This window comes from Saccopteryx leptura, chromosome 2 (genome assembly GCF_036850995.1).
Source record: "Saccopteryx leptura isolate mSacLep1 chromosome 2, mSacLep1_pri_phased_curated, whole genome shotgun sequence".
Classification (NCBI taxonomy): domain Eukaryota; kingdom Metazoa; phylum Chordata; class Mammalia; order Chiroptera; family Emballonuridae; genus Saccopteryx; species Saccopteryx leptura.
In genome coordinates this window covers 368,001,789-368,025,346 of record NC_089504.1, presented here as the reverse complement: position 1 = coordinate 368,025,346, position 23,558 = coordinate 368,001,789, and the positions used below count along the sequence as shown (strand labels likewise).

The following is a 23,558-nucleotide window of genomic DNA, read 5'->3' as shown; positions in this document are numbered from 1 at the left end:
GGGGGCCGCATTGCGGCCCGCGGGCCGTAGTTTGGGGTCTAGACTCTGACCTGTGCTCACTGTAGTTTCCTGCCCCCAGGGATCTGGGAAGGTGCTTAGGATCAGTCTTTAGTGTGCACACGAAGCACCTGGGACTTGTTAAAGTGCAGCTCACAGATCCTCAGGTCTGAGTGAGGCCTGAGGTTCTGCATGTCTAATCAGCCCAGCTGACACTGCCTGCTGTGAACCACCGTTTCCATAGCAGTGATCCAGACCGAGTATAACGCCTTACCCCCAAGTCATCAGACCATCAGGCAGTTTCAGAGACCATGTTATTTTCTTCTCCCTTAACACCCCTCACAGAAGCATCAGCCCACCACACAGGTTAATTTACAGGTGGCTATGTCGCCTAATCTGCCCACACCCCACTGCTCTGGCTTCTAGCCATTCCCGGGACACAGCAGGCTCCACTCTGCCTGGAAGATCCCACTCTGCCCACCGCTCCTCCTGGTGAGCTCCTACTCGCCTTTAAGATCAAACATTGCCTCTTCTGTGAGGCCTTCTCTGTTAAGGCTTGGACCACACTGTGCTGGTTTCTTTTGTGGAGAGGCAGAGAGCAGCCCATGCATTTATCTTTTTAGGTTCACCTCTTTGCCCTGGAGTCCAGCATGGTGATATGAAGGTGCAGTAAAAGTGTGTGAAGGAAGGAGGAGGAGAATGACAGGAGGACTCAGTCCCAGAACAGGGGATGGGAGGAGGCTGCTTTGCTCCTCCCCCTTAGACTCTATCTGACAGGAACTGTGACAAGACGCTGGTGTTCTTTGGGCTCCAAGAGCTTACGACCTGCAGGCAGCTAGGGGAGGAGGGCAGGCACTGTGATTGATCTCTCCTCCAGGCCCGGCAAGCACCCTTGTGCCAGGGTCTATGGATCAGAGACCACTGTTCTGGACTCCCAACTGTTGGCATTAGAGACATTCAGCTCATCTGAGTAACTAAAAATAATGCCAATGATAATGATAATAACAGCCATAATCACCACCATTACCATAAAGGCACTGTCATTTGGGGGTAAGGAGGAGGGCAGAGGACGGAACCCATTTTCTTCCTATCTACGCTGGGTGGCCCAGCCACATGTTAACGACATTAGCACCTGCTGCAGCATGTGCCTGGCCACAGGTACGCTGAGCTGCTGGTACACAAATGTCCACACTCACACAGCGGATGTGAGCAAGGGTCCAGCCTCAGTACTGAGAGTGACCCAAGCACCTTCTCAGTGGTGTGTGCTCCATGTGGACAAGTGATAGTTCAGTCCCTGCTGGGGCCTCAGGCCTGCTTTCAGATGACTCCAGCTTCTCAGCCACGGACAGAAACAGGAATCTCCCTGAGCTCCTCCCACCCTCTGGCCGCTCAGGGCCCAGCCCTGGGTGCATGGGTTGGTGCAGAGCACATAAAATAAGTTCCTGCTCTCAGCAAGCACCCCATCTGGGGAAGGTCCCAGAACCTACACAGCTGCACACAACACCTGTCGCTAAAAACCAAAGATTACCATGAATCAAAATGTGGTTCAAGGAACAGCCGCATTAGATTCACCAGGAATATGGTCCATATCCTCTTCTGATAGCCTGACCTACTGATTCAGCATTTCTGAGCATGGAGCCCAAAACATGCATTTTAACAAGCTCTGCCAATGATTTTCAGGCATATTAAAGTTTGCATAATACCGAGTGCTAGATGGTGCAATAGATGTCCAGTGCCCTTGTTGGAGTAAAGGCAACAATGAGATGAGGCAAGAAAGGAGTCCCCAGGCAGCTGCCTGTTTGCTGAGTTGAGGGTTTCCAGCTCATTAGGGCTCACCTCCCCAGCTGGGATGAGGAGGGGCTCCTGCAAGATACTGCCCAGACCCTCATATCCCTCACTAGACAATTCTAGGGAGCTAGCATCAACCCACAGTGGCCACCTGAGGGATCTCTGGATTGATTTGAGAGAGAAGGTCGTAAAGGGAGCAGCTGTTGGCCATCGTCTTTAATGAGGCCACTGACTTGCAATCTCGTCGCTCACACCTGGGGCATGAGGCTAGTTGGGGGCTTCTCCACACAGCGGAAGTGTCTCCTACCTGTACACAGCTCGCTTGTCAGCCTCAAGCTGGGCCTGGGGATCAATGGGGGCACTGGGCACAGGAGTGCTGGCAGCCGCAGAAGGCGCAGAGATGTGGACAGCCTGGGCCTTAGAGGGTGTCTGCGCAGTCGCTGTCATCTGCAGAGAGAAGAAAAAGAAGGTGGCAGTTTTGTGTGGCTAGGACAGCTGTTCCTCAGCTGGAACTGGGAGGTCTACATCAGCCTGTATGTGTGGATAACAGACATGTAGAAAAGAACTGTGAGTGTAATATTGTGTGCTACAATGTGATGAAAGCAAGTTTTTCTTCAAATGAGAACATTCTAGAGAACAATAAAGGACTGTTCAAAGCCAGGTGGGCCCAAGCATACTTTAAAAGAAACGATTATTTTTTCTTTTTTTGAGATTGTATTTATTTTATTTATTTATTTTATTTTTTTCATTTTTCTGAAGCTGGAAACAGGGAGAGACAGTCAGATAGACTCCCGCATGCGCCCAACCGGGATCCACCCGGCACGCCCACCATGGGGCGATGTTCTGCCCCCCAGGGGGCGATGCTCTGCCCATCCTGGGCGTCGCCATGTTGCGACCAGAGCCACTCTAGTGCCTGAGGCAGAGGCCACAGAGCCATCCCCAGCGCCCAGGCCATCTTTGCTCCAATGGAGCCTTGGCTGCGGGAGGGGAAGAAAGAGACAGAGAGGAAAGCGCGGCGGAGGGGTGGAGAAGCAAATGGGCGCTTCTCCTGTGTGCCCTGGCCGGGAATCGAACCCGGGTCCTCCGCACGCTAGGCCGACGCTCTACCACTGAGCCAACCGGCCAGGGCCGAGATTGTATTTATTTTAGAGAGGAGAGTGAGAGAGAGAGAGAGAGAAAGAGAGAGAAGAGGGGAAGAGCAGGAAGCATCAACTTCCATATGTGCCTTGACCAGGCAAGCCCAGGGATTCAAACCAGCGACCTCAGCATTTCCATGTTGATGCTTTATCCACTGCACATCAAGAGATGATCCTTAATGCAAACTAAGGTGACCTCTGTCCAGAAGCAGAAAAAAAGCAAAATGATGAGCCCTTTAAATTGTGCTGATGAGTCATGTGGGATGTATTGAGGAGTGTTGAGTTAGATCTGATGACTTTGAAGAGGAGGAAAAAAATCGCTGAGTCAGTTCTCATTTGGGCAGTGGTCTGTTTCATTTAACGCAAGCCAGAGACAACTGTTTCAATGGTTTTGGTTGAAAACTGAATGGTTCTCCAAATTTGGTTTACCTGGGCACTTGAAGATAAGTGGATTTTAGTGGACGGTGGACAGATTTCTGTTCTTAACCATAACAAATATTTAGAGCAGTAGTTTTCATCATGTTACATGTTTTAGAAGGTGCCTTTAGAGCCGTGTGTGTGTGTGTGTGTGTGTGTGTATGTGTGTGTGTGTATATATATATATACATTTTTTTAACAATCAGAGCAACTCCTTTTAATATTATATATTGAACTTTCTGTGTAAGAGCTCACTTAAAAAATTGTCAAATGGCTTTTAAAAATTTTTGATAACCATCATTATAGAACATAATGCTTTTATATTATATTTTCTTTAGTCAGATGAATCCCTAAAATGTCATCAATGGTGACATGTCTCTGCTGTCTTCCGCAGCCTGTCTGTAGCACCATGACAGCCCTCCCCTGTGCTGCGGGCCCTCAGCCTATCTGCCACCACGCGAGGGCTTGTCCATGGCCTCACCTTCAGCACCCAACGGACACAGAGTAGATGCTTAGTTTTTGTTGAGGGAATAAATGAGTGAATACATGAATGAATACATTTTAAAAGAATCAAATATTTTATAGCTTAAAAGTTTATCACATGATCTAGGTCCCTGCTTTCTGGAAGAAAAAGTGTTGTGCTTCCATGAACACAGCACAGGATTGCTGTGCTGATATTCCTGAGACTGGGAATCTCCTTAATCGTTCGCCGTCTTCTTCTCTTCATTAGTCTCTGCTTAGATGCCTTGTCTTCACAGTAAAATAGAAACCCTTTGCCCTTGGCAATACGCTTACTATGCCTTATTTCATAGCCTTTTTCATGACCATATTCTACATATCTACTTTCTCAGTTATTTTCTCTCCCACCCCAACTAAAATTTAAGTTCAAAAAGGGCTTAATTGTATTCCTAGGGCTCAGAATAGCCTGGCACTAGTAGATGCTCAATAAATATTAGTTGAATCAATGAATTGGATTAATGAACAATGAATAGTGAATGAGATTGAAACTATAAAAGATATATACTGTATCTGCTTTACTTACTGTATCCCCATCATTTTTTGTTAGGATGAAATATCCTTGCCACTGTTGGCTGAACCGGGGGAACTTTGCCAAACTCAGTACACCAGAGGCTAGACATACATCATTGTACTTGGAAGCCAGCAAACAATTGCCTGAATCCTACTGTCTTCCGTTATTAGCTTTTGACCTTGGGCAAATCCCTTAACTTTCCCAAGCTCGAGTTTTCTTTTCTGTAAGCAAATTTGAGTCCTTTTAGAATTTATTAGTATTAAAGAGATGCTATAAGGAAGAAAGTAGAAACAAATGTTCCAATTATTAAACTAGAGAAAGAAGATGGAATCAAAAATACCACTCCATGAATAAGATGCTCCCATGTATAAGATGCACCTTAATTTTGGGGCCCAAAATCTGAAAAAAAAAAAGTATTACATAAAGTTATTGAAGTTTATCAAGTTTTATTCATCATAAAATTTATACAACTCCTCATCACTGTCAAAACTCCCATCCATTAGCTGTCCTCATCTGTGTCTGATGATGAATCACTGTCTTCATATATTGCCTCATCCTCAGTTCCATCTATGGCATTTGAAATGCCACAACCATTATATAAGACGCACCCAGTATTTAGACCCCAAATTTTTTGAAAAATGTGTGTCTTATACATGGGGAAATATGGTACTAAACATTGGTAATGTTTCCATTAATCTTGGCCAGTATCTTTCATTCACAAATGCAATAGATTATTTCTGCAAATGCTTCTTAAGTCTGTGCCATGCACTCACTATGCACTGTGCTGGGCACTGGGACCACAAGGTCAAGTGCCTGCTATAATGGAGCTCAATTTCTAGATTAAAAAGAAATTACTGATTGATTTTAGAGAGAGAGGAAGGAAGAGAGAGAGACTGAAACATCAATCTGTCCCTAAATGTGCTCTGACCAGGGATCGAACTTACAACCTTCACGTGTCAGGACAATGCTCTGAGCAATTGAGCTATCTGGCCAGGGCTTACTTTCTGGATTTAATATGATTTCTAAGTTGGCAGATCAGGACAATGTGACTGACATGGGTGGTAGATGACCTCAGCACAATATCCTTGAGAACATGGACAGACATGGCTGGGTGGCAGTTGTGTGAATTAGCTCCCCCCAAAGGATGACAATTAAAGGGTGGATATCAGCTCAAGAAGAAGGCTTCTAGGAGAGGGCTCTATGTTTCCTATTTAGCCCTCTTCTTATATCCACCAGTGACTTAGAGGATGTCTAAATGCTCAACAAATTTATGAGTGATATGAAACTGAGATCCAAAAGATCTTTACGGATCTTAGCAACATCTGAGTCTAATAAGATTCATTTTCATCTAATGAGTTGAAACTTAACATTTCTAACACTTCAGCCAAAAACATAAAAAATCAATAATATAAGTGCAGAACAGGGGAGATGTGGGTTAGCAGCAGCGCTTTAGGTGACAGCAGGCTCATTATACCCAAAGTGTAATATGTCTGTCAAACTAACGAACCAAAAGCCCGATATTAAACTAACCCTATCTGAGGGTGCACAAACGGAAGTACAGTTCACACAGTGCTTCTAGTCCCACCACTGTGCTGGAACAGGTGCAGGAAAGTACATTGCATTAAACCTATATAATATGGAGACAGACTTAGGCTAAACGCCAATAAGTTCCCTGGCCTCATCGCTCTTTAAGGCTGAGCTAGTTGGCCTCCGCTATTGCAGGGCTGAGTGGAGAATGACTGATCAGCTGGTCCTCAGTGGTGGGGAAGGAAACATTCTAGCTCGGTGGCTGGGTTAGTGACATCTGAAGTCCCTTCCAACACTGACAGATTCAGATGCCATTTGGGTGCTTTAATGGTCACTGCCCTGCACAGAGTTGGAGTGAGCCTCAGATAAGATAATACACTGTATGGAAAAGAGCTTTGGAAATTCTGAAGTGCTCTCCAGATGGAGCGGTGATGGTCGTGACTGAACACGAGATTTCCAGAATGGGCTTCTTTCCTAAAGCAAGGCATAGCTGTGTCTGCACAGCCCATTTACGGCTGAAATACTGGGTAGGCTGGTGTGCTCTGCTCTGCCCATCAGGGTGAATTTCCTCGTGCATTTGAAGGAACCCACAAGGGGCTCCCAGGAAGATGAGCTAGGAGAGACGGCTGATGGGGGTACTTCTTTTCCTCTCAGATCCCCTTTTCTAGGCAGGACTCTGGGGAGGGCAGGGAGCCCAGGTGAGTTAGAGAGGAAAGCACAGAATAAAATGTAATCAGAGGCGGTGCTCTCCAGCATCCCAAGAGGCCCCGCTGGGAGGCAGTTACTGGGCCTCAGACAGGGGAGAGGAGAAGACAGCAGAGACAGTCTAAGGAGGACAGTGATTCAAATTTATTTAGCTCCTGGGGGCCAATTCAGCAAACTCTGCATTTCCTCCCGGTTTGGAGAATGTGTTTATCTCCAAATAGATTTCTTTTTCTAGCCAGAGAGAGCCATTGCTCAAGAGAAGGGGCTCAGAGGAAAAGGCCCAGCTGCTGTCCACAGGGTCTGGGGTAGGGATGGGGGTGACTGGTGGTGAGGTTGGGGGTTACAGGGAGGCACAGCCTGAAGAGCAGGAGCAGGGAGAGAGATGGGTGGACCAGGACAGGGTGGACTCGCCTGTGAAACCCAACTTAAATTTTCAGGAATGTTGCAAGTTGGTGAATATCACATTGGTAGCCCAAAATTGGCCATGATGGGAGCATTTCCACCACAGAAGTCAGCAATGCTGCAGGCCAGGGCTTCTCCCAGCCTCACCTGGAGACGTGGCTGTTAAATACTTACTAGCACATGACTGAAGTCAGGATTTCTCTCCGATTCTGCTCAATCTGGCAAGCAAGGAAACTTGGAACTAGCCACCCCCTCCATGAGGCCACTTGGTGTGTCCACAGCTGATTCTACAGCCAGCTGCTCCCGACTCCAAGCCTTTCTTCAAGGAGACCTCAGCGCACTCTGGAAACTTGCTCAGGCAGCAAAGGGGACAGGGTGTGGGTATCACATCACACAGATGGGAGGACTGTCCCTTTTCAACAGGGGGAATGAGGCACGGAGAGGCGAGGCAAACCTGAGAAATGGCTGGAGAGTGTTCTGGAAGATTAGAGAAGCCTCAGAGTTGAAGGAGAGGGATCCAGGACTTGTTGCTTCTCTATTAATTATAGCTACACATTTTGGGATGAATTTCCTGAATTTTTCAAGGCTTGATTTCCTTATATATAAAACACAGGAGTGCCTGACCTGTGGTGACACGGTGGATAAAGCATCGACCTGGAACGCTGAGGTCACCGGTTTGAAACCCCAGGCTTGCCCGGTCAAGGCACATAGGAGAAGCAACTATGTTAGGCGAACGTGATAACCACTGCACTACCGAAACACCTCGGAAGGAGAGGCAACTACGAGCTAATGCTTCCTGCTCCCCCCCACCCCCCACCAGCCTTTCTCTCTTTCTCTCCTCTCTCTAAAATCAATAAATTAAAAAAAAAATGCAGGGATAACACCTACACCTTGTGAGGCTCAGAGGATTAATCAAGAGAACGAGGCGAGGACTCGTGGACAGGGAGGGCAGGCAGCATTCCCTGGAAGGTCACCACTGTGAGCTGGGGGGTGGGGTCCAGAGCCCACGCAGAGTTTTATGACTCCAACCTCCTCGAACCCTCGGGTCCTTTCTCGAGGTGAGGATGCTAGGCCACCACTCCACACTCTCGCCTCCATAGATGCTGGAACCTCTGGACCTCTGTCATTTAAGCTAGAACCAGCCCTGACTTACACTCGGAGCCAAAGGCCCTGACTAATCTTGGCTTGTGACACCTGGAGAGGAAAGGTCCGGACCCGCCCCACCCTCCAGGGGAGTGGGAAGAGTAGGGCTTGTGAGCTGTGCGTGGAGGAATGCAACATCTGCAGGGGCAAACCGTCACGTCTGACCATGGGAAAGCAGGCGATGCTCTCGGGTTGACTTAGAGAAGATGGGAAGCAGCACACCCACCTGCCTGCCTCAGTTGCTCTGACTGTCATTGGGATGGCCCACTGATGCTTTCTTCTGTAACAAGCACCCCTCTCGTGCAACTGTAGGGGAGAGTGGGCACGTGTTCTAACGAGCCAGTAAGACGTTTCTGTAAGCTTCGCGCTCAACAATAATCCTGTGCAACAGGGTTGTGTGATCCCTGGTCTATGTGTGAGAAGGCAGAAGCCTAAAGAGGTGAAGAAACTCCTACAGATCACAGACAGTTTGTGCAAACCCTTGGGATAAGACCCAAGGGCTTTCTGACTAAATGACACTGTGTGAATTATTATATATAATTACTTTTCTTTGAAGAGGAGAATGATAAGATTTTCTTTCCCCCGAGTGAAAAGGAGGGCCGAGAGGAAGGGCACTGGACTCAGAAAGCACTTCGCTTCTTGGCCCCAGGTTCTTGAGTCTCCATCCCAGTCCTCACTGCTGGCCCGGCTTCTCCTCGCCCCACAACAGACTGCTCCTATATGAGTTCAAGTTCATTTTTCCAGACGCTGCTCAGGCCAGCAATAGTCCTGTGTGGAACCAAGCAGGAAGGCAGGGCTGTTTATTAACTGAAGATGGCTCAGGGCTACTTTCTTCGGAGGCTGCAGAGGAACCAGGAGAACTAAGGCCTAAGAAACCCAAGCCTTCAGGGTGCCCAGGACTGATCACAGTCGAGCTATGGGCCCTGGCCGGTTGGCTCAGTGGTGGAGCGTCGGCCTGGCATGCGGAGGTCCCGGGTTCGATTCCCAACCAGGGCACACAGGAGAGGAGCCCATCTGCCTCTCCACCCCTCCCCCTCTCCTTCCTCTCTGTCTCTCTCTTCCCCTCCCACAGCGAGGCTCCATTGGAGCAAAGATGGCCCGGGCGCTGGGGATGGCTCCTTGGCCTCTGCCCCAGGCGCTAGAGTGGCTCTGGTTGCGGCAGAGCTACGGCCTGGAGGGGCAGAGCATCGCTCCCTGGTGGGCGGAGCGTTGCCCCCTGGTGGGCGTGCCGGGTGGATCCCGGTTGGGCGCATGCGGGAATCTGTCTGTCTCTCCCCGTTTCCAGCTTCAGAAAAATACAAAAAACAAACAAACCAAAAAAACAAACAAAAAACCCCCCAGAGCTATGCCTGCTACCAGCTGCCACTCAGAATTCCTCTTTTGCTAGTGGGAGGTGAAAGCAGGTGGCTCATCATGGGATGATAAGAGGGTTTTTCTAGAACCCCACAAGATAGTTGCAGAAGACATTGATGTCAGGTAGAACTGAGTTCTGCCTTTGCCGCTCACTACTGGGCGACCTTGGATGTGTAACTGGATCTGCTGGGGCTCAGTCTGTTCATTAGTGAAATGTCAGTGTTGCTCCCAGCGCCCTCCTGGAGATCACTGTCTCCTTCGGCATCAAGGATGGGTCAGGCCCCTGCAATGGGCTTCCATGGCCCTGAGCACATTGTTCAGCCATATCTGCTTCTTCGCCTCTTTAACAGCTAGACTATACAACCTGGAGGGCAGGGACCCGTCTTTTCTGTTTTCTGTTGCAGCCCCAGTGTTCAATATAGAGACTGTCCAAATATCTACTGATGCACGAATGACTGACTGGTGGGAGTGGGGAGACCTTTTCATCAAATGATATTTTTTTGGCTACAGCTTTACTTTCTTGACTCTGAATGCCTTGGGCTACAACAGAGAAATCACAGTCCCTGATTTACAGGGAGTGGTGGCAACCAGCCCAGGGTTGGACACAATCAGAAACAGCATGAAGTGGTGGCAGGAGCATTTAATGGACTGGACTCTCCACCTATGGGACTTGGGCACGTTACCAGCCGTTCTGATCTGGGATCTTCATCTGTAAAATGGGTACAATAACACCTAAAGCACAGGGTTGTTAGAAGAAAATGAGACAATGTGTGCACAGCAGCTGGCGCTTAGACGACACTGGGCATGTGGTAGTTACAGTCACATAACCCACACAGCTGCAGCCCAAGTTCAGGCTGCCACTTCTGCCTCCATCACGTGGGCCGCCCGAAGGGTACTGCCCCTGCTGAAGGAACCTGCTTGCCCATAAACACCCAGGAAAGTGGGAGAGGGGACGAGGTGTTGTGGGTGATATCACCAGTCACTGCCTATGTTGTCTTGGGCAAGAGTCTCGGCTCCTCTGAGCTTCAGTTTCCCATCAGGTAAAAATGGAGCTGCTAATACCTCTCCCCAGGGCTACATGAAACCACATGTGAGGGTGCCCTGCACACCATGGGTGCTTCCCCTCCAAAGCACCCTGCACAAGATACCCTAGCACCCACACTCCTCATGTCCCCACACACACCCTTCCCCCACAGATGGCCTTGCTCTTTGTGACTTTGTACCCACCAACTCTCACACGGTCCTTTCTGCAAACCCTGGACAACCTAGGCCTGCACCTTCTCAGCATGTCCTCCTAAGCAGACACCGCTCTTCTGAGCCCTCCACCCTACCTGGACAGCGTGGAGTTCCCCATTGCTGGTGCCGGTCCCACCAGGCCACAGAACACAGTGGGCTGCACCGGTCTGGCCTATTAGGGGCCACGCAGACTTGCCCAGGACCTACCACTCTCTGAAGCACCAGGGCAAGCTGGCAGGGTGAGATCTGTCTTCCTCCCAAGCAGGAGAGTCTGGATCTGGGGGAGGTCACGGCTTGGAGTCATTGGGTAAATATGGGGTTTGGCCCGAACAGGTGGGAAGCAGCAAGGGGCACTGGTGACATTCTGGAGGGGGGCACAGCCCACAGGCACTCCAGGCCCAGGCTGCTCCCTGACCCCGGCCTTGTCTCTGGCACAGCACACTCCCCTACGCAGCACCTGATCAGACCCCACTGTGTAGGGCTGTCTGAACATGTCACATCTCTGTGCCTCTGCTCCCACAGCTGCTCCTGCGGGAACTGTGCAGCGCCCCTCCCTCCCTCCTGGTCATGTGTAAGCCCGCCCCTTCTTCAGCTCTGCTGGAGCATCAAGTCCCCCAGGAAGCCTTGCCCAACTCTTCATGACCCCGCCCCAGGAGCTGCGACCCCTGCTCGATCTGTGTATGTTAACCTTGACACCTTTAATGCTGTGGGGCCCTGGTGGGCTCCCAGTGTGTTTGTTAATTGATTGACTGACCAAATGAGGGGATGAGAGAGTGATGTGTTAAAAGGCTGAGGGATCCAAAAAGGAATGGGCTCAATGTGGGCTGCTCCAAATATCCCCGACCCAGTCCACACAGGGAGCAGTAGGGCTGGCAGCAGAGCCGGGCGGCCCTGCTTAGCTCAGTGAGGCTCTTGGAACAGCAGGCCTGGGTCGCCTACATTCTGACCCAAGGGCTGGCTGGATAGAATAGACCACAGGAAAGTTACCTAGTGGTGTAGCACGGAGGCCTTACCTAACTAATTAACTTTAACACAATTTGTAGGCAGTGCTTTACAAAATGAGGCTTGTAAAATGTTCACTGGCCCTGGCTGCACAGCTGGGGTGTGACTGACATGTGGCCGATAGGAGGAAGGCCGTGGACTTGGACCCCGGCCTCACATCCCAGCTCTGTGCACCTTCCTCGGCACTGTCGGCTGCCCGCCCTTCCATCACTCACACGTAGTGCCGAACCAGCGATTTCCAGGAAGCCCTTCAGGGGGCCTGTCACACTGCAGCGTTTGAGTGAGGGGGAGCGTTTACAGCTAGAAATGCATGTTTGATATGGATGCTGAGGGCCTAATAAAGAGTAGAGGAATTAAAGCTCAATCTGATCTTGGCTATTGGACATGCACAGAAGACAGAACTAAAAATCAGTGCCAGGGTTGTGGGTGAAAAGCAGCCAGAAGCACCGCTCTACTTCTCACAGTCCTGTGAAGCAGGAAGGGGAAGTGATTCCCACGTTCTCACAGAAGAAACTGAGGCCCAGAATGAACTGTAAGTTCCATTCGGGCAGGAACCACCAATTGTGTACCCCAGGGCTCCGTACAAGGTCTGTCAGACCACAGGACGCACTCAGTGTTTACTAAATGGGTGAGTGAAGGAAAGAAACAGTGCTATGTTTATATAATTCATCAGCAGTCGGGCTGGGACAAAGCCTCAGATCCCTGAATGTCCACTATGTTGAGTCATCCTACTCTTCCTCTTGCAGACCATGAACTCCAAGGACAACAAACACCCTTGGGCCCCTACTCACCCATCCCCCTCCCGCTGGGCCATAGGACACAGGAGCTCCTAGAAGGCCTCCTGGGAGAGGGAGGCAGAACGAGCCCCAGTGCCCCTCCGCCTGCGGCTACTTGATCACCTGTTCCCTGACTTATTTTAAGCTTTGTATGCTTGGGCCATTAACTATTTTTGTAGCTGTTTAGGGCACTCATCCTGCTCGGAGGCAAGAGGGTGGACAGTAAACGTTCTGTTCTTTGGGTAAATATCAGAATTCAGGTAACAAGTTCATCAAATAAAAAACTTCAATAAAGCGGTTAGAAGGAGTGTTTGTTCACAAGCCTTGTCGCTGGCCCACTTTCTCTTAGGTGGGGACATAAAGGACCCACAGTGGGACTTGAGGCTGCTTTGCCTTTTACACATGAGGATTCCAGGTCTTGAGTGAGCTGGAGTTCAGGGATACGTCCAGTTTAAAGACTGTGTTGGCCCAAGTGGCCACGGAGAGAGGTCATGTGCACAGAGAGAAGAAAAGACCCAGCAGAAAATGAAAAAGAACAGTTTGTTTGGAGTCCATCTGGATGAATCAAAGCAAGGGCAAGCAGGTCGCCTATATAGTCCCTGGGGTGCTGCCCCCAGGGGGGCACAGGGAGCTGTCAATCACAGCCACAGAAAAGGCTTGGGGGGACTTTCAAAGCTGCTGAATTAACTCCATTGCAAATGAGTTTCACAGGCAGCTGGGCAGAGGGCCCTGCAAGGCAGGGGGCTCTAGCCCTGGAAGAGAGGAGAGGGGCATAAAGTGTGGAGACATCTGAACTGGCTTCTGCTCATCACAGCTGCATGGCCAGGACAGGGGCCATTCACAGCCGGGTGCTAGCCACCCCTCTCTCATACTGAAACCAGCATGGGAACCTTGAGGACTGATCAGAGGTCTGTCTGCCCTAGGATGTCTGCTCCCCTGGACCCACCCAAGCGGGGACAGTGGGTAGGGAGGGAAGCAGGTACTCGGAGGGACAGAGAGGTCTGGCCTCCCTGACATGGCTGGCCCAGCTTCGCCTCCCTTTGACGGGAAAGGTAAGGTAGCATCATCTTGACCCCAGATCTCTAAGCACAGTTTCATGGGGTCATAAAAACCATTCTCCTTACTCCGTGGTTTACAGGAGGATAGGGGGGATGGAGGAACACAGCTTTTACCAAAGGGTCTCAAGGAAATGCTTGACTTCCTTCTGACATGAGCTGCTCATATGATCTTAGACTGAAAGTCTGACTGCCTGTCTCATGTCCCTCTGCATCAATAATGAGTCTGCATCCTTGGTCAAGTCATGAGACATAAGTACCTAGCTATCTCTATATTAATTTGTACCTAAACTGTTAACTGAGTGCCTTCACTCATAGGGTCTATGCCTAGGGGGTAACACCAAAGCCCACCAGGATTTCTGCTTTCTAGTCTAATGCTCACACAGCCTGACATGGTGGGGACGAGCAGAGGAAGACTGAACACTGAATACATGCACAACTAGACCAAATACAGTATTTTTCTTCCTATAAGCCAAGGGCAAGCTATCTGTGGAACGGTACGTATGCACCTATGATTGAGGGAGAGTAGGGGGGTAGGGTGAATATATCTGGAGTTTTTGTGTGTAGATAAGGTGAGGGCAGGTTTCCTGGGATTTCTAGTGGGGGTATGAAAAGGAAAACTTTGCTTGGTGGGTGATGTTTATGTGGAGTGTTACAGGAAATGGGAGAGCTTGAAGGACATTTCAGAGGCAGGAGAGGACATGAATGAAGGGTGTAGGACTAAGGAGGGAGAGGGCTGCTCTCCATGAAGACTCTGGGAGGGACTGGACTGAGGCTTGCTGGGGAGCAGCAGTAGAAGACAATAATTTCGAGAGTTTCATTAGAGTTGGTGGGTGCTGGGCTGTGGGAGGAGGGCTTGTGACAGTCCAGGTGGCAGGTTGCCAGGCTGTGGCAGAGATGCAGAAGAACAGAAGCGGAGTGATGAAGAAATTCACACAATACACTGAATGGAGGGACCACACACCTTGTTCACATGCAGGTCTCCCTGGAGACAATGCTTTCATTAAAACAATCATTATAGAACTTCATGGACCCAGGTGACCCAGCCCTGCCTCTCAGGGCTCCAGTGAGGCCCGACTAGACCTAGGCCCCACTGCAACGTGCTGAACTTGAGGTGCTGCAGGACAGAGCAGGTGCTGGGACTGGCGGAGCTGGACAGGAAGCCGCCAGAAGGAGGAAGCAGGCCACAGGAAGGTTTCCAGTGGCCGCTTCTTTCGTCCTTTCTAAGTTTATGGTCTGTCGTTAGTGCGCATTAAACAGTCACATCCTCACAAGTGTTCATGGAGTTTCCCCACACTGGACTGAAGGGGACTGAGGGGCCAGAGGCTGAGCCGCTGTCACACCACGTGGTGTGCGGTATAGCACGGGGCCGGACTATTAATGCTTCTCTACTAAGATGGGAGGAGGAAAAAACGCCTCCTCCTTTTTAATAACTTTATTCCCCAAACTTCAAAAATGAAATTGCCAAGTTAAGAACTTGCCTTGAAAAAATTTTTCTAATTTATTATAAAGAAGGTCCGGGGCTTGGGAATTTTTTAATGCAGATTCCTAATTTTCCAAAGTGAAGTTCTCCTGTGCATTTGAATAGATTATGCTGGGTACTGCTAGCCCTTAGCACAACGGGAACATTATTAAAACGATTGCATGGGTCTCAGAGGAAGGGCTCGGCTTCGCGCTTCCTTTTTCATTTTGGGGACATCATATCAGAGCTGTCCTTTCTGACTGTAGAAGAAGCTAGGTTTCCGAGGAGGTGATCTAGAGATGGGCTCAGCTGTGCAGGCCTTGAGGAAAAAAGTCATACTGTACTGGGTCCGAAAGTAATGAGATTAGACCCCCAGGAATGAGGGGGGAGTGGGAACCCTGTCCAGAGGACCCTCGTGTGCCTGGCCCATGTTCCCGGGAGGCCCTGCCTTCCTAAGGACGCTGAGTCTGAGAGAGCAGCTGCTTCTCTAGGCTAATGAGTGCCAAGAGGGCAACGGAGCAGGGCTTCCCGGAGAAGCAGGCTCAGGTCCTGAAATGATGATGGGAAAAAGCAGGACCAGGGCAGGTTCCCCAGCAGGAAACTCACATGGAAGACATTCCTATGCCCAAGCCACTCTTAGCAGCCCCCAACAGGAGCAGGAGGACCCTCCAAAAGCCGATTGGCCTCAAAGTCCAGCACCCTCCGGACAGACAGCCTTTCCCATGAATGCACCTACATTATGGCAACCTCACCCACCTCCGCATCCCATCTGCTCCATCGTTGCCCTAACTCCTTCCCCTTCCGTGGTTCCTTGTCCTGATCAGTTTCCTTTGGAACCAGTCTGGCTAAGCTCCATGGCAACCTAGCCTAGGCCACAAAGACCTTCAACTTTGGTCTAGTCACTTCACCATGGTGCAGCAATTTTCTGTCAGGTAAACATTCCTGGATCTTTGGGGTCACAAACAGACATGTGGCTTCCCCAGGGCAAATTATTCCCTTGCTGTAAATAGTTTTTCTCCTTTCATTTCCTTCCTTCCTTCCTTCCTTCCTTCCTTCCTTCCTTCCTTCCTTCCTTCCTTCCTTCCTTCCTTCCTTCCTTCCTTCCTTCCTTCCTCTCTCCCTCCCTCCCTCCCTCCCTCCCTCTTTCTCTCTTCCTTTCCTTCTTTTATGTGAGTAGAGTCAATGGTGAAGTACTGGTGACTCCTCAGAGAGGAGGGCCTTGGGACAGTCCCTGTGTTGGAGACCTGAAGCCTCCCTTTATCACCCAATGGCTAGAGCAGCTCCGTGGTGGCTTCTGGAGCACTGAGCCCCCCAGCAGCCAGGATGCACTGATGCTCAGCTGTATGCTGAGGCGCTTTCCGGTCAACAGTCTCAGACAGCACAGGCCCTTCCTGTACCTCCCTGCTAATCCCCACCAAACCCAAACTGCCCCCAGCTGCCCAGGCAGCAAACCAGGTTGGGGGAGAGACAGCAGCTCCCAGCTGCCAATTCAGTACTCTCTGTCCTCCTGGCCCCATTCCAGTCTGTCCCTGAACCTTGGGTCTGGGGTGAGGGCCTCTGCCCCCCCCCCATGAATGCAGGAAGTATCCTATTGCCCACCCTGTGCCTATTGTGGGTCTTGGAGAGCAGCCCCCACTACAAAAGAAACAGCCAAACTTCTTGCCTCTTTACCAACACTCGGGGGTCCCCAACGCTGCCTGAGCAGATGAGGACATGGGTCCTGCATCTACGGAAAAGGATGATGCTTGTCCCTGTTGTGGACCCTGGGTTCCAGGTCTCCACTAGTCCAAGCTTCCTGTTCTTCATTCTTTCTACAGAGGGTGAGGGAGCCCCACTGTTGCTCGCCTGGAATCTTTCAAAGCAGAACCGTGTCCATGCTGAGCCCACCCCGTGGTAATTCATGGGAAGCTACTGACATATGAGAGGGTTTGCTGGATGTGAGGGTAGGTTGTCGGGGAGAGCTTAGGAAGGAGCGTGCAGTTGATATGGGAGCAGGGCTGGGGACAAAAGGACATATGCTCAACGTGAGTGAAGGTGCTTTTGGACTTCTATAGGCTGAGGAGTCAATGTGTTCTACTTGCTGGATACTCTGTGAGGTGTAATTTCATTGGGGGGAGGGCAGCAGGATGGACAGAGGAAACACACTGGGCTGGGGTTTCCGGGCCGAGTACCTAATGTGAGCAAAAGTCTGCCTCCCCTGTGTCTGCTTGTGCCACACAGATTTTCTGTGTGGTCCATGAGAACAGCTGTGCTTGAAATGTCTAATGAGAGAGATCCCAGGGCAGAGCAAAGCCTGGAAGGAGTGAGACATTCTGCCTGGCACATAGTAGGTACTCATGCACATTTGTTAAACGAATGAATGGATATTCTAGCTGGCTGCATTTCACATTACAGATACTCGATAAGTAATTGTTGCATTAATATTGATTTTCAAGACTAGGGAAGGGAGTACAGGGCAGTGTGAAGGTCAAGGTAAGAGGATGGAGGCTTCCATGAAAGCACAGCATCATGACTGACTCAGAGTTTCAGAAGAATAAGGTGTGGGGGGAGGCGCACACAGGGGAGAAGAGGTTGGAAGTGATCGGCTCAAGGAGACCAGGCTCCCAGGAGGAGCACAGGCAGCAGGAAGACGGGGCCCAGATGCTGCCTTCCACAGGAGCTGCGACCAGACGGCAGTCTCAGAGGGACCTGGGGCCGCTGTGTCTGAGCGGAGGGATGGAAACTGGGGACCAGCGGGGAGGGTTGGAGCGTACAGAGAAACAGGCCTGGACTTTTTCTGGATAGAAGCTGAGCGAGTCCTGAAGAGAAGGAAGATTCCTCCAATAGGCAGGCAGAGAAGGGTGGACATAGGGCTCCAGTCACCATGAATGGGGGGTTGGTATAAAGGAGGCTTTAATTAAAAGGTTTCCTCAAACGCTCACAGGCAGACTCAATTTACCTGTAAGTAAGGGGTTTGGAGCATTTGTTTGATGTCTGCTGTGAGTTAGAAGCAGGGGTGGGTGGGGATAGGACCATGATTTAGTGCTCTATGGTCCTAGACGCTGGTGAGTTACCCAGGTCGGATCTGAACCCCGTGTTTGTCAAATGCAATGACTTCCTCCTGGGGTCTGTGTTTGCAGGGATCTCCCAGGGAGGCCTTCCCAGGACTGTTGGGAAAGTGCCCAGAGCACACCAGGCCCTGCCCTTGACCCCTGGAAGGCCACGCACCCCTCCCGTCAGCTGGTGGACACTCACCTGTGGACTGTCCTGGTAGGGTGGGGGAGGGACATTTTGCGTGGCCATCATCGTCAGAGCTGGGGCTGGGGAGGCATGTTGCATCATGGGATTGATTCACATCAAGGATCTGTGGCAGGAGAAAGGGGGCCACATGTTAATACTCAGCACAGGGAGCCGGGGAACCAGCAGGTGGACATCCTCTTGGGCAGGGCCACCTGGACTGACCAGACACAGCAAGGGATGAAAGCCCTTGAGAAAAACAAATGGGAGCTGCGGGGAGAGGCCAGGGAGGGGCTTGCTGTGAGAGCTGAGTCCAAAAGAACAATATTCAAATCAGACATAAAACAACCTATATAAAGCCAAGTTTAGTTCAGCATCAGCTAGGGATGGGGAATGGTTGGGGGGGCAGGCAGGGGCTTGCCTGCTGACAGCACAGGGGCTGGAAAGCTGTGCAGGTCCCCGTAAGACAAGGGTGCTTTCTCTGTCCCGGGCCTTCAGAGCGGCACCTGCACTGTCAGGGCTGCCTCGGCCCTTGGCCCTTCCAGCTCCAGTTCCCCACTCTCTGCCCACTCCTGGGTGTGCTCACTACACCCCCTAGTGGTTGGAAGGGACATGGGGCTCTGGTCCCCTTCTCAGACTGGCGGGTGGAGAAAGTAGCCCAGGTGACCTTGGACAGGCAAGAGCCTGGGTGAGTGCCCATCACCTGTGAGTTTTTTTAGGTGTGTGTTTGTGATTATGGACTTATGGAGGTACCTACCTATTCTACAAAGGGAGACTTTCCTTAGGCTTTGTTCAACATAGTCAGAGATATGTAGGGCCAGAGTCGCCGTTAGAGTGCAATTGTTATTCTCCTTCAGAATAGGAGACAGAGGCCAGGAGGAGTGATGTGTGCATGTTTGGAAGTGGGTGCTAGTGAACACAAATGAAACCCAAATGTCCAGACTCCCAGTTCCTGGTCTGCGGTACTGTAGCCCTCACCCCCACCCCACATGGGAAGCAAGCCACCCCTACTGGGCCTCAAGGTTTCTTCTTGAACCAGGACACGCTGCCGGAATGGAGACAGCCTGGCAGTGCCACCAAACGTAATAGGATGCCCAGAGAGCTGTTCAGCTCAGTAGATGCCCTGAAATATTTAGAGCTGGAAACCACAGGCTAGCTGCCTGATACTGGGCTGCCCGCTGTGGGGCATGGAGACTCCTAAGAGCCTCTGTGGGGTGCAGGACCCGTTCTCCCAGGTGGAGGGTGCTGGTGTGCTAAAAACCTTTGTGAGCACAATACTCAGACTCCCTTCTCCTCCCTCTCTTCTCCCTGAGGGAACTTGGGGGCCAATCCACTCCTACCAACCCCTCCCCAGGGTCTTCCAAAACGTTCACATGCCTGAATTCTGGGACTGTTTGAGCATCTTCTGGAGCTGCCCAAGTAAAGGGACAGTCTCCAGGGCACTATGTGGTATGTGGGGGGATTATTTTTCGGGAAGAGGAGAAAAGGTCAGTTCTGGCTGACCTCAGTCTCTAAAGTACTAGGTACGCTTTGACCTTAAGTGTGCATGCAAAAACACTGGAAATCCAAGTATTCCTTCAAATAATACTGACAAATGTCAGCTTTGTGCAAAGAGCTGTGCTGGACGTGTGGGAGGACAGCTAAAAAGAGGCAAGGTCTATCCTACAAGGGGTGTTGTGTTAGTGGAGGAGGCAGCAGTGCTGCAGGAAAGAGGTAAAGGAAGTGGAGGCTCCGGGCTGAGTGGCTTTTCCTGAGCTGAAACGCGCCATGTGGGTAATTCCCCTTGGCCTCTGCTGCTCGGATCTCAGCCCTAGCCTTCTTCAGAAGAAGGGCCACCAGTATGTTTTGCAACAGAGGCACTCGGGGTTCCCCATTTCACAGAAGGCACTGGTTCCACACACAGAAGGCATTGATCCAGATTGGCAAAGAAGCTCAGAGGGGCCCTGTACGGTGCCTAGCTCTTCAGGAAGGGAACAAATGCCTGTTTGCATGTCTGGGTCTTCATCTGGAGGATGTAAACATCCCAGGAAGGCAAGAGCAGAGTGCAAACATTCCGGGGGGGGGGGGGGAGATATAGGCTCCTTGAGACATCAGAAAGAACTTCCAGATTTAAGGCTTTTGAGACATTTGAATGGGTGTGGAATCTCTCTCTTTTGGACCTTGAGGGAATAAAGGAAATAGGGATATTTCAGGGGTGTGTTAGGCTCAGCTTTTCCTGGAACTCTTGCAGATGAAGTAACTTTTGATGGGCCTATGGGTCCTAAAGGCAGATCCCTTCTGGGGACACCAATCTCAGATGCTCCTTTGCCTGAAGAAAGCAAACCTCGGGGGCCTGTAGTGCCAGCAGCCTCCAGAAGAGGGAGCCTGGGGGCAGAACCTGGGGTGGGAGCTCAACAGGCTATTTCAGGGGGGAGTTTTCCCTTCAACGTCAGGTCTGGGACATTCTGTAACCTCATTCCTGAATGAAAAAGTCATAGTGAAGGCAAAGCAAAGGAAGTGCAATGAGGAGGATTTGGGCTAAAGAGAGGAGCTTTTAATCTGCACTCTTTTGTCCAATGAATGGGAGGTCAGGTCATTTCAGAGTTGCTGTCCCTAGAAATATTTGCAACAGCATGAGGGCTGCCCAGCCTGGGGGTACGGAGGGAGTTCTGCACACAGAAACAACCACTGCGAGGCTGAGAGGAGATTTCTCAGTCCAGAGCCTGTCAGGCTGAGGGGCAGGGAGCCAGACCTGCCTCAGAGGACACAGGAAGAAATCTTCTGAGGATCCAGATGGCCTTTGCCCCTCCCCTGCTCCGGGGTCACCACAGGCCACTAGACCACTGCCCTATTGCCCTCTGGGGGCTTCTCCTGCAAGAGAACAGAAGGCCTTTTCATCAGGGGCCTAAGTCGCCTTCTCTGCTCACTCAGGCACAGAAAGCTCTGGTAACCTGACACTGAGGGAAGCTGGTGACCACCTTCTTTCTCCTCAAGCTCCCTGCTACATATGCCACACTGTCCCCCATCCTTGGGAAAGCTCACCAGTAAGGCCTGGGCTTGAGGGGCTATGTGGAACCATGTGGAGAAAATGTGAGCATCTAACTTCTCTTGTCTGGGCTGGGGTGTGGGTAGCTCCTTGACAATCTTTGGTGCCTAGCCCTTTGGGGAAACCTACCCTCTACACTTTCTTTGGGCACAGGGAGGGGAGCCCCAGACGCCCAGCAAAAGGCTTCTGAGCATGTGTCAGGGGCAGGGAGAGGCCACACTGCCCTGTCCAGAGGCCCCAGTGCTGTTACCAGACACCAGGGCTCTCAAGGGACCACAGCCAAGACTGGAAACAGAGGACACACCAGGAGCAATTTACCACAGGGAAATTTCCCATCAAGAAGAGGCTCATGCCAAGCGATTGCTTTTAATGCTGAAAACCTTTATTATGTGACAGCTAGGAGGGGAAAAAAACCCTAATGTAACAGTCAACCCCACATGATATCCAATAAGAAATAATTCGTGTCACCGACGTTATCATCAAAAGGAGCTACAAATGCCGTTTCTCAGAGTTCAAGAACCAGTGAGGCAGTATGCACGGGCTGGGGTGGGTGAAGGGCATGGAAAGCCACCCCTTTAGGACACAGAAATGAGCAGCTCTCTGCCTCCCCAACTCTCTAGCTCCCCCAGCCCCGCAGGTGAGGCCCTTATTCTGGAGCCCAAACTCTAAGTGTTGACAAACAGGCTTAGAAACACAAAGACAAAGCTCGTCAGGAAGGAGGTCATTAGGACTTGTTGACATGAAATCCACTAAACCAATTAACATTCCATTAACGGCCTGGGGCACCAAAGGGTTAATGATGCCCCCAATAATTGGATTGGGGTGCTCAGGCTGGGGGCTCAGGGCTCTTAAGGATGAGAAACAAAGTCTAATTGGGAACACTGGACAGCTGGCTGCACAGCATCTGTTCTTGCTGGGACCCTAGCTGAGACTACCCTGCATCCTGACTGAAGTGGAGAGGGAAGGAAGGGACCAACTTCCCTCTGGCTCTCCACTGTCCCACCCATTGCCAAGACTGGCAGCTGGGCGTCAGGACAAGGTGGGGAGAAGTTTCTACCCTCTTTAACTCTGATAGTTGTGCTTCTTCTTCCACCCCTCCTTCTGGTCCAGTTCCTATTCCAGGAGAAATGAGTCCTCTTTCCTCTCTTGGTTAGATGTAATTCACTCTTACCAAAACTCTGGAAAAGTTAGAATCCTTGGGGCCCCAGAGTCTAATTCATCTGAAGAGTGTTGTAGTTCAGGGTAGAGGGACAGGGGAGGGGAGACGGGTCCTGGACCAGTCCCTTCCCTCCCTCCCTCCCTCCCTCTCTCCTCCTCCCCTCCCCAGCAGGGCCGCTGGGAGGCACTGCCCAGGGCCCCTAGGAGCCCTCTTCTCTTCTGCCCTCTCCCACACTAGCAGTATTCTCATTACTTTCCTTCCCTTATTACAAGTAGAGTCTGTAGAAGCCCCATTCCCTGTCTGGCCTCAGTGTCCTCATCTGTAAAGTCCTATGATCTAAGCCTGTGCTTAGGGTCAAAACACCTGGATTCACACCCAACTCTGCCACTTATCCGTGGCCTGTATAAGTCACCCCCCCTTGGATTGCAAAACAAGGGATTCACTAGAGCAGTGGTCGGCAAACTGCGGCTCGTGAGCCACATGCGGCTCTTTGGCCCCTTGAATGTGGCTCTTCCACAAAATACCACGTGCAGGCGCTACCTCAATAAGGAATGTACTTACCTATATAGTTTAAGTTTAAAAAATTTGGCTCTCAAAAGAAATTTCAATCGTTGTACTGTTGATATTTGGCTCTGCTGACTAATGAGTTTGCTGTCCACTGCAGAGTATTCTGAAAGTCTTTGCCCAGTTAGCACTGAACACAAGCTTAGTTGAATGGAATGGAGCAGTTGGGTTGCAGCTTGAGAGTGAGGGAAGAAGGTCCCTGAGGCCAGAGAGCTGGGAGCCCTCCTCAGACTCCAGCCCAGAGCCCCCAGGTGGTTACCACCCTCCCCCACCCCCCAGGCCAGCCCCTCTGAACAGCTGCCCAGGCCAGGGTTCTGACGTCTAGACAGATTTGCAGGAGGCTGAAATAACACAATGAACTCAGCAGGAGGGACCAAAAGGCCGCATTAGCAACCAGGCTGGCTTCAACTTCTCCCTCCGGAGCAGCCGCCTCAACCTGGCGCAGTCCGTTTGTTTTCCTTCGGCCTGGAGAGCTCAGTCCGGAATGCTGGTCTGGGGACCAGCGCCCTTCCCATGGGAGGCCTGAAGGTGGCGCCGCGGAGCCCACTTTAATTGCATTATATAA

The 23,558-nt window shown here is 50.9% G+C and overlaps 1 protein-coding gene across 5 annotated transcripts in view; it reads right to left on the bottom strand.

Moving 5' to 3' along the window:
* PKNOX2 (PBX/knotted 1 homeobox 2) overlaps positions 1-23,558 on the bottom strand; it is a 259,555-nt gene that overhangs the window by 60,138 nt on the left and 175,859 nt on the right. For 4 of the 5 annotated variants that reach the window (XM_066365135.1, XM_066365136.1, XM_066365137.1 and 1 more), the window contains 2 exons: positions 18,264-18,372; positions 2,093-2,232 (listed from right to left, as the gene is read on the bottom strand). In XM_066365135.1, the coding sequence (XP_066221232.1) occupies positions 2,093-2,232; positions 18,264-18,350 (227 nt within the window). In that variant the 5' untranslated portion in view covers positions 18,351-18,372. The remainder of the gene's footprint in view (positions 1-2,092; positions 2,233-18,263; positions 18,373-23,558) is intronic. The other variant, XM_066365140.1, reaches the window with a different exon arrangement.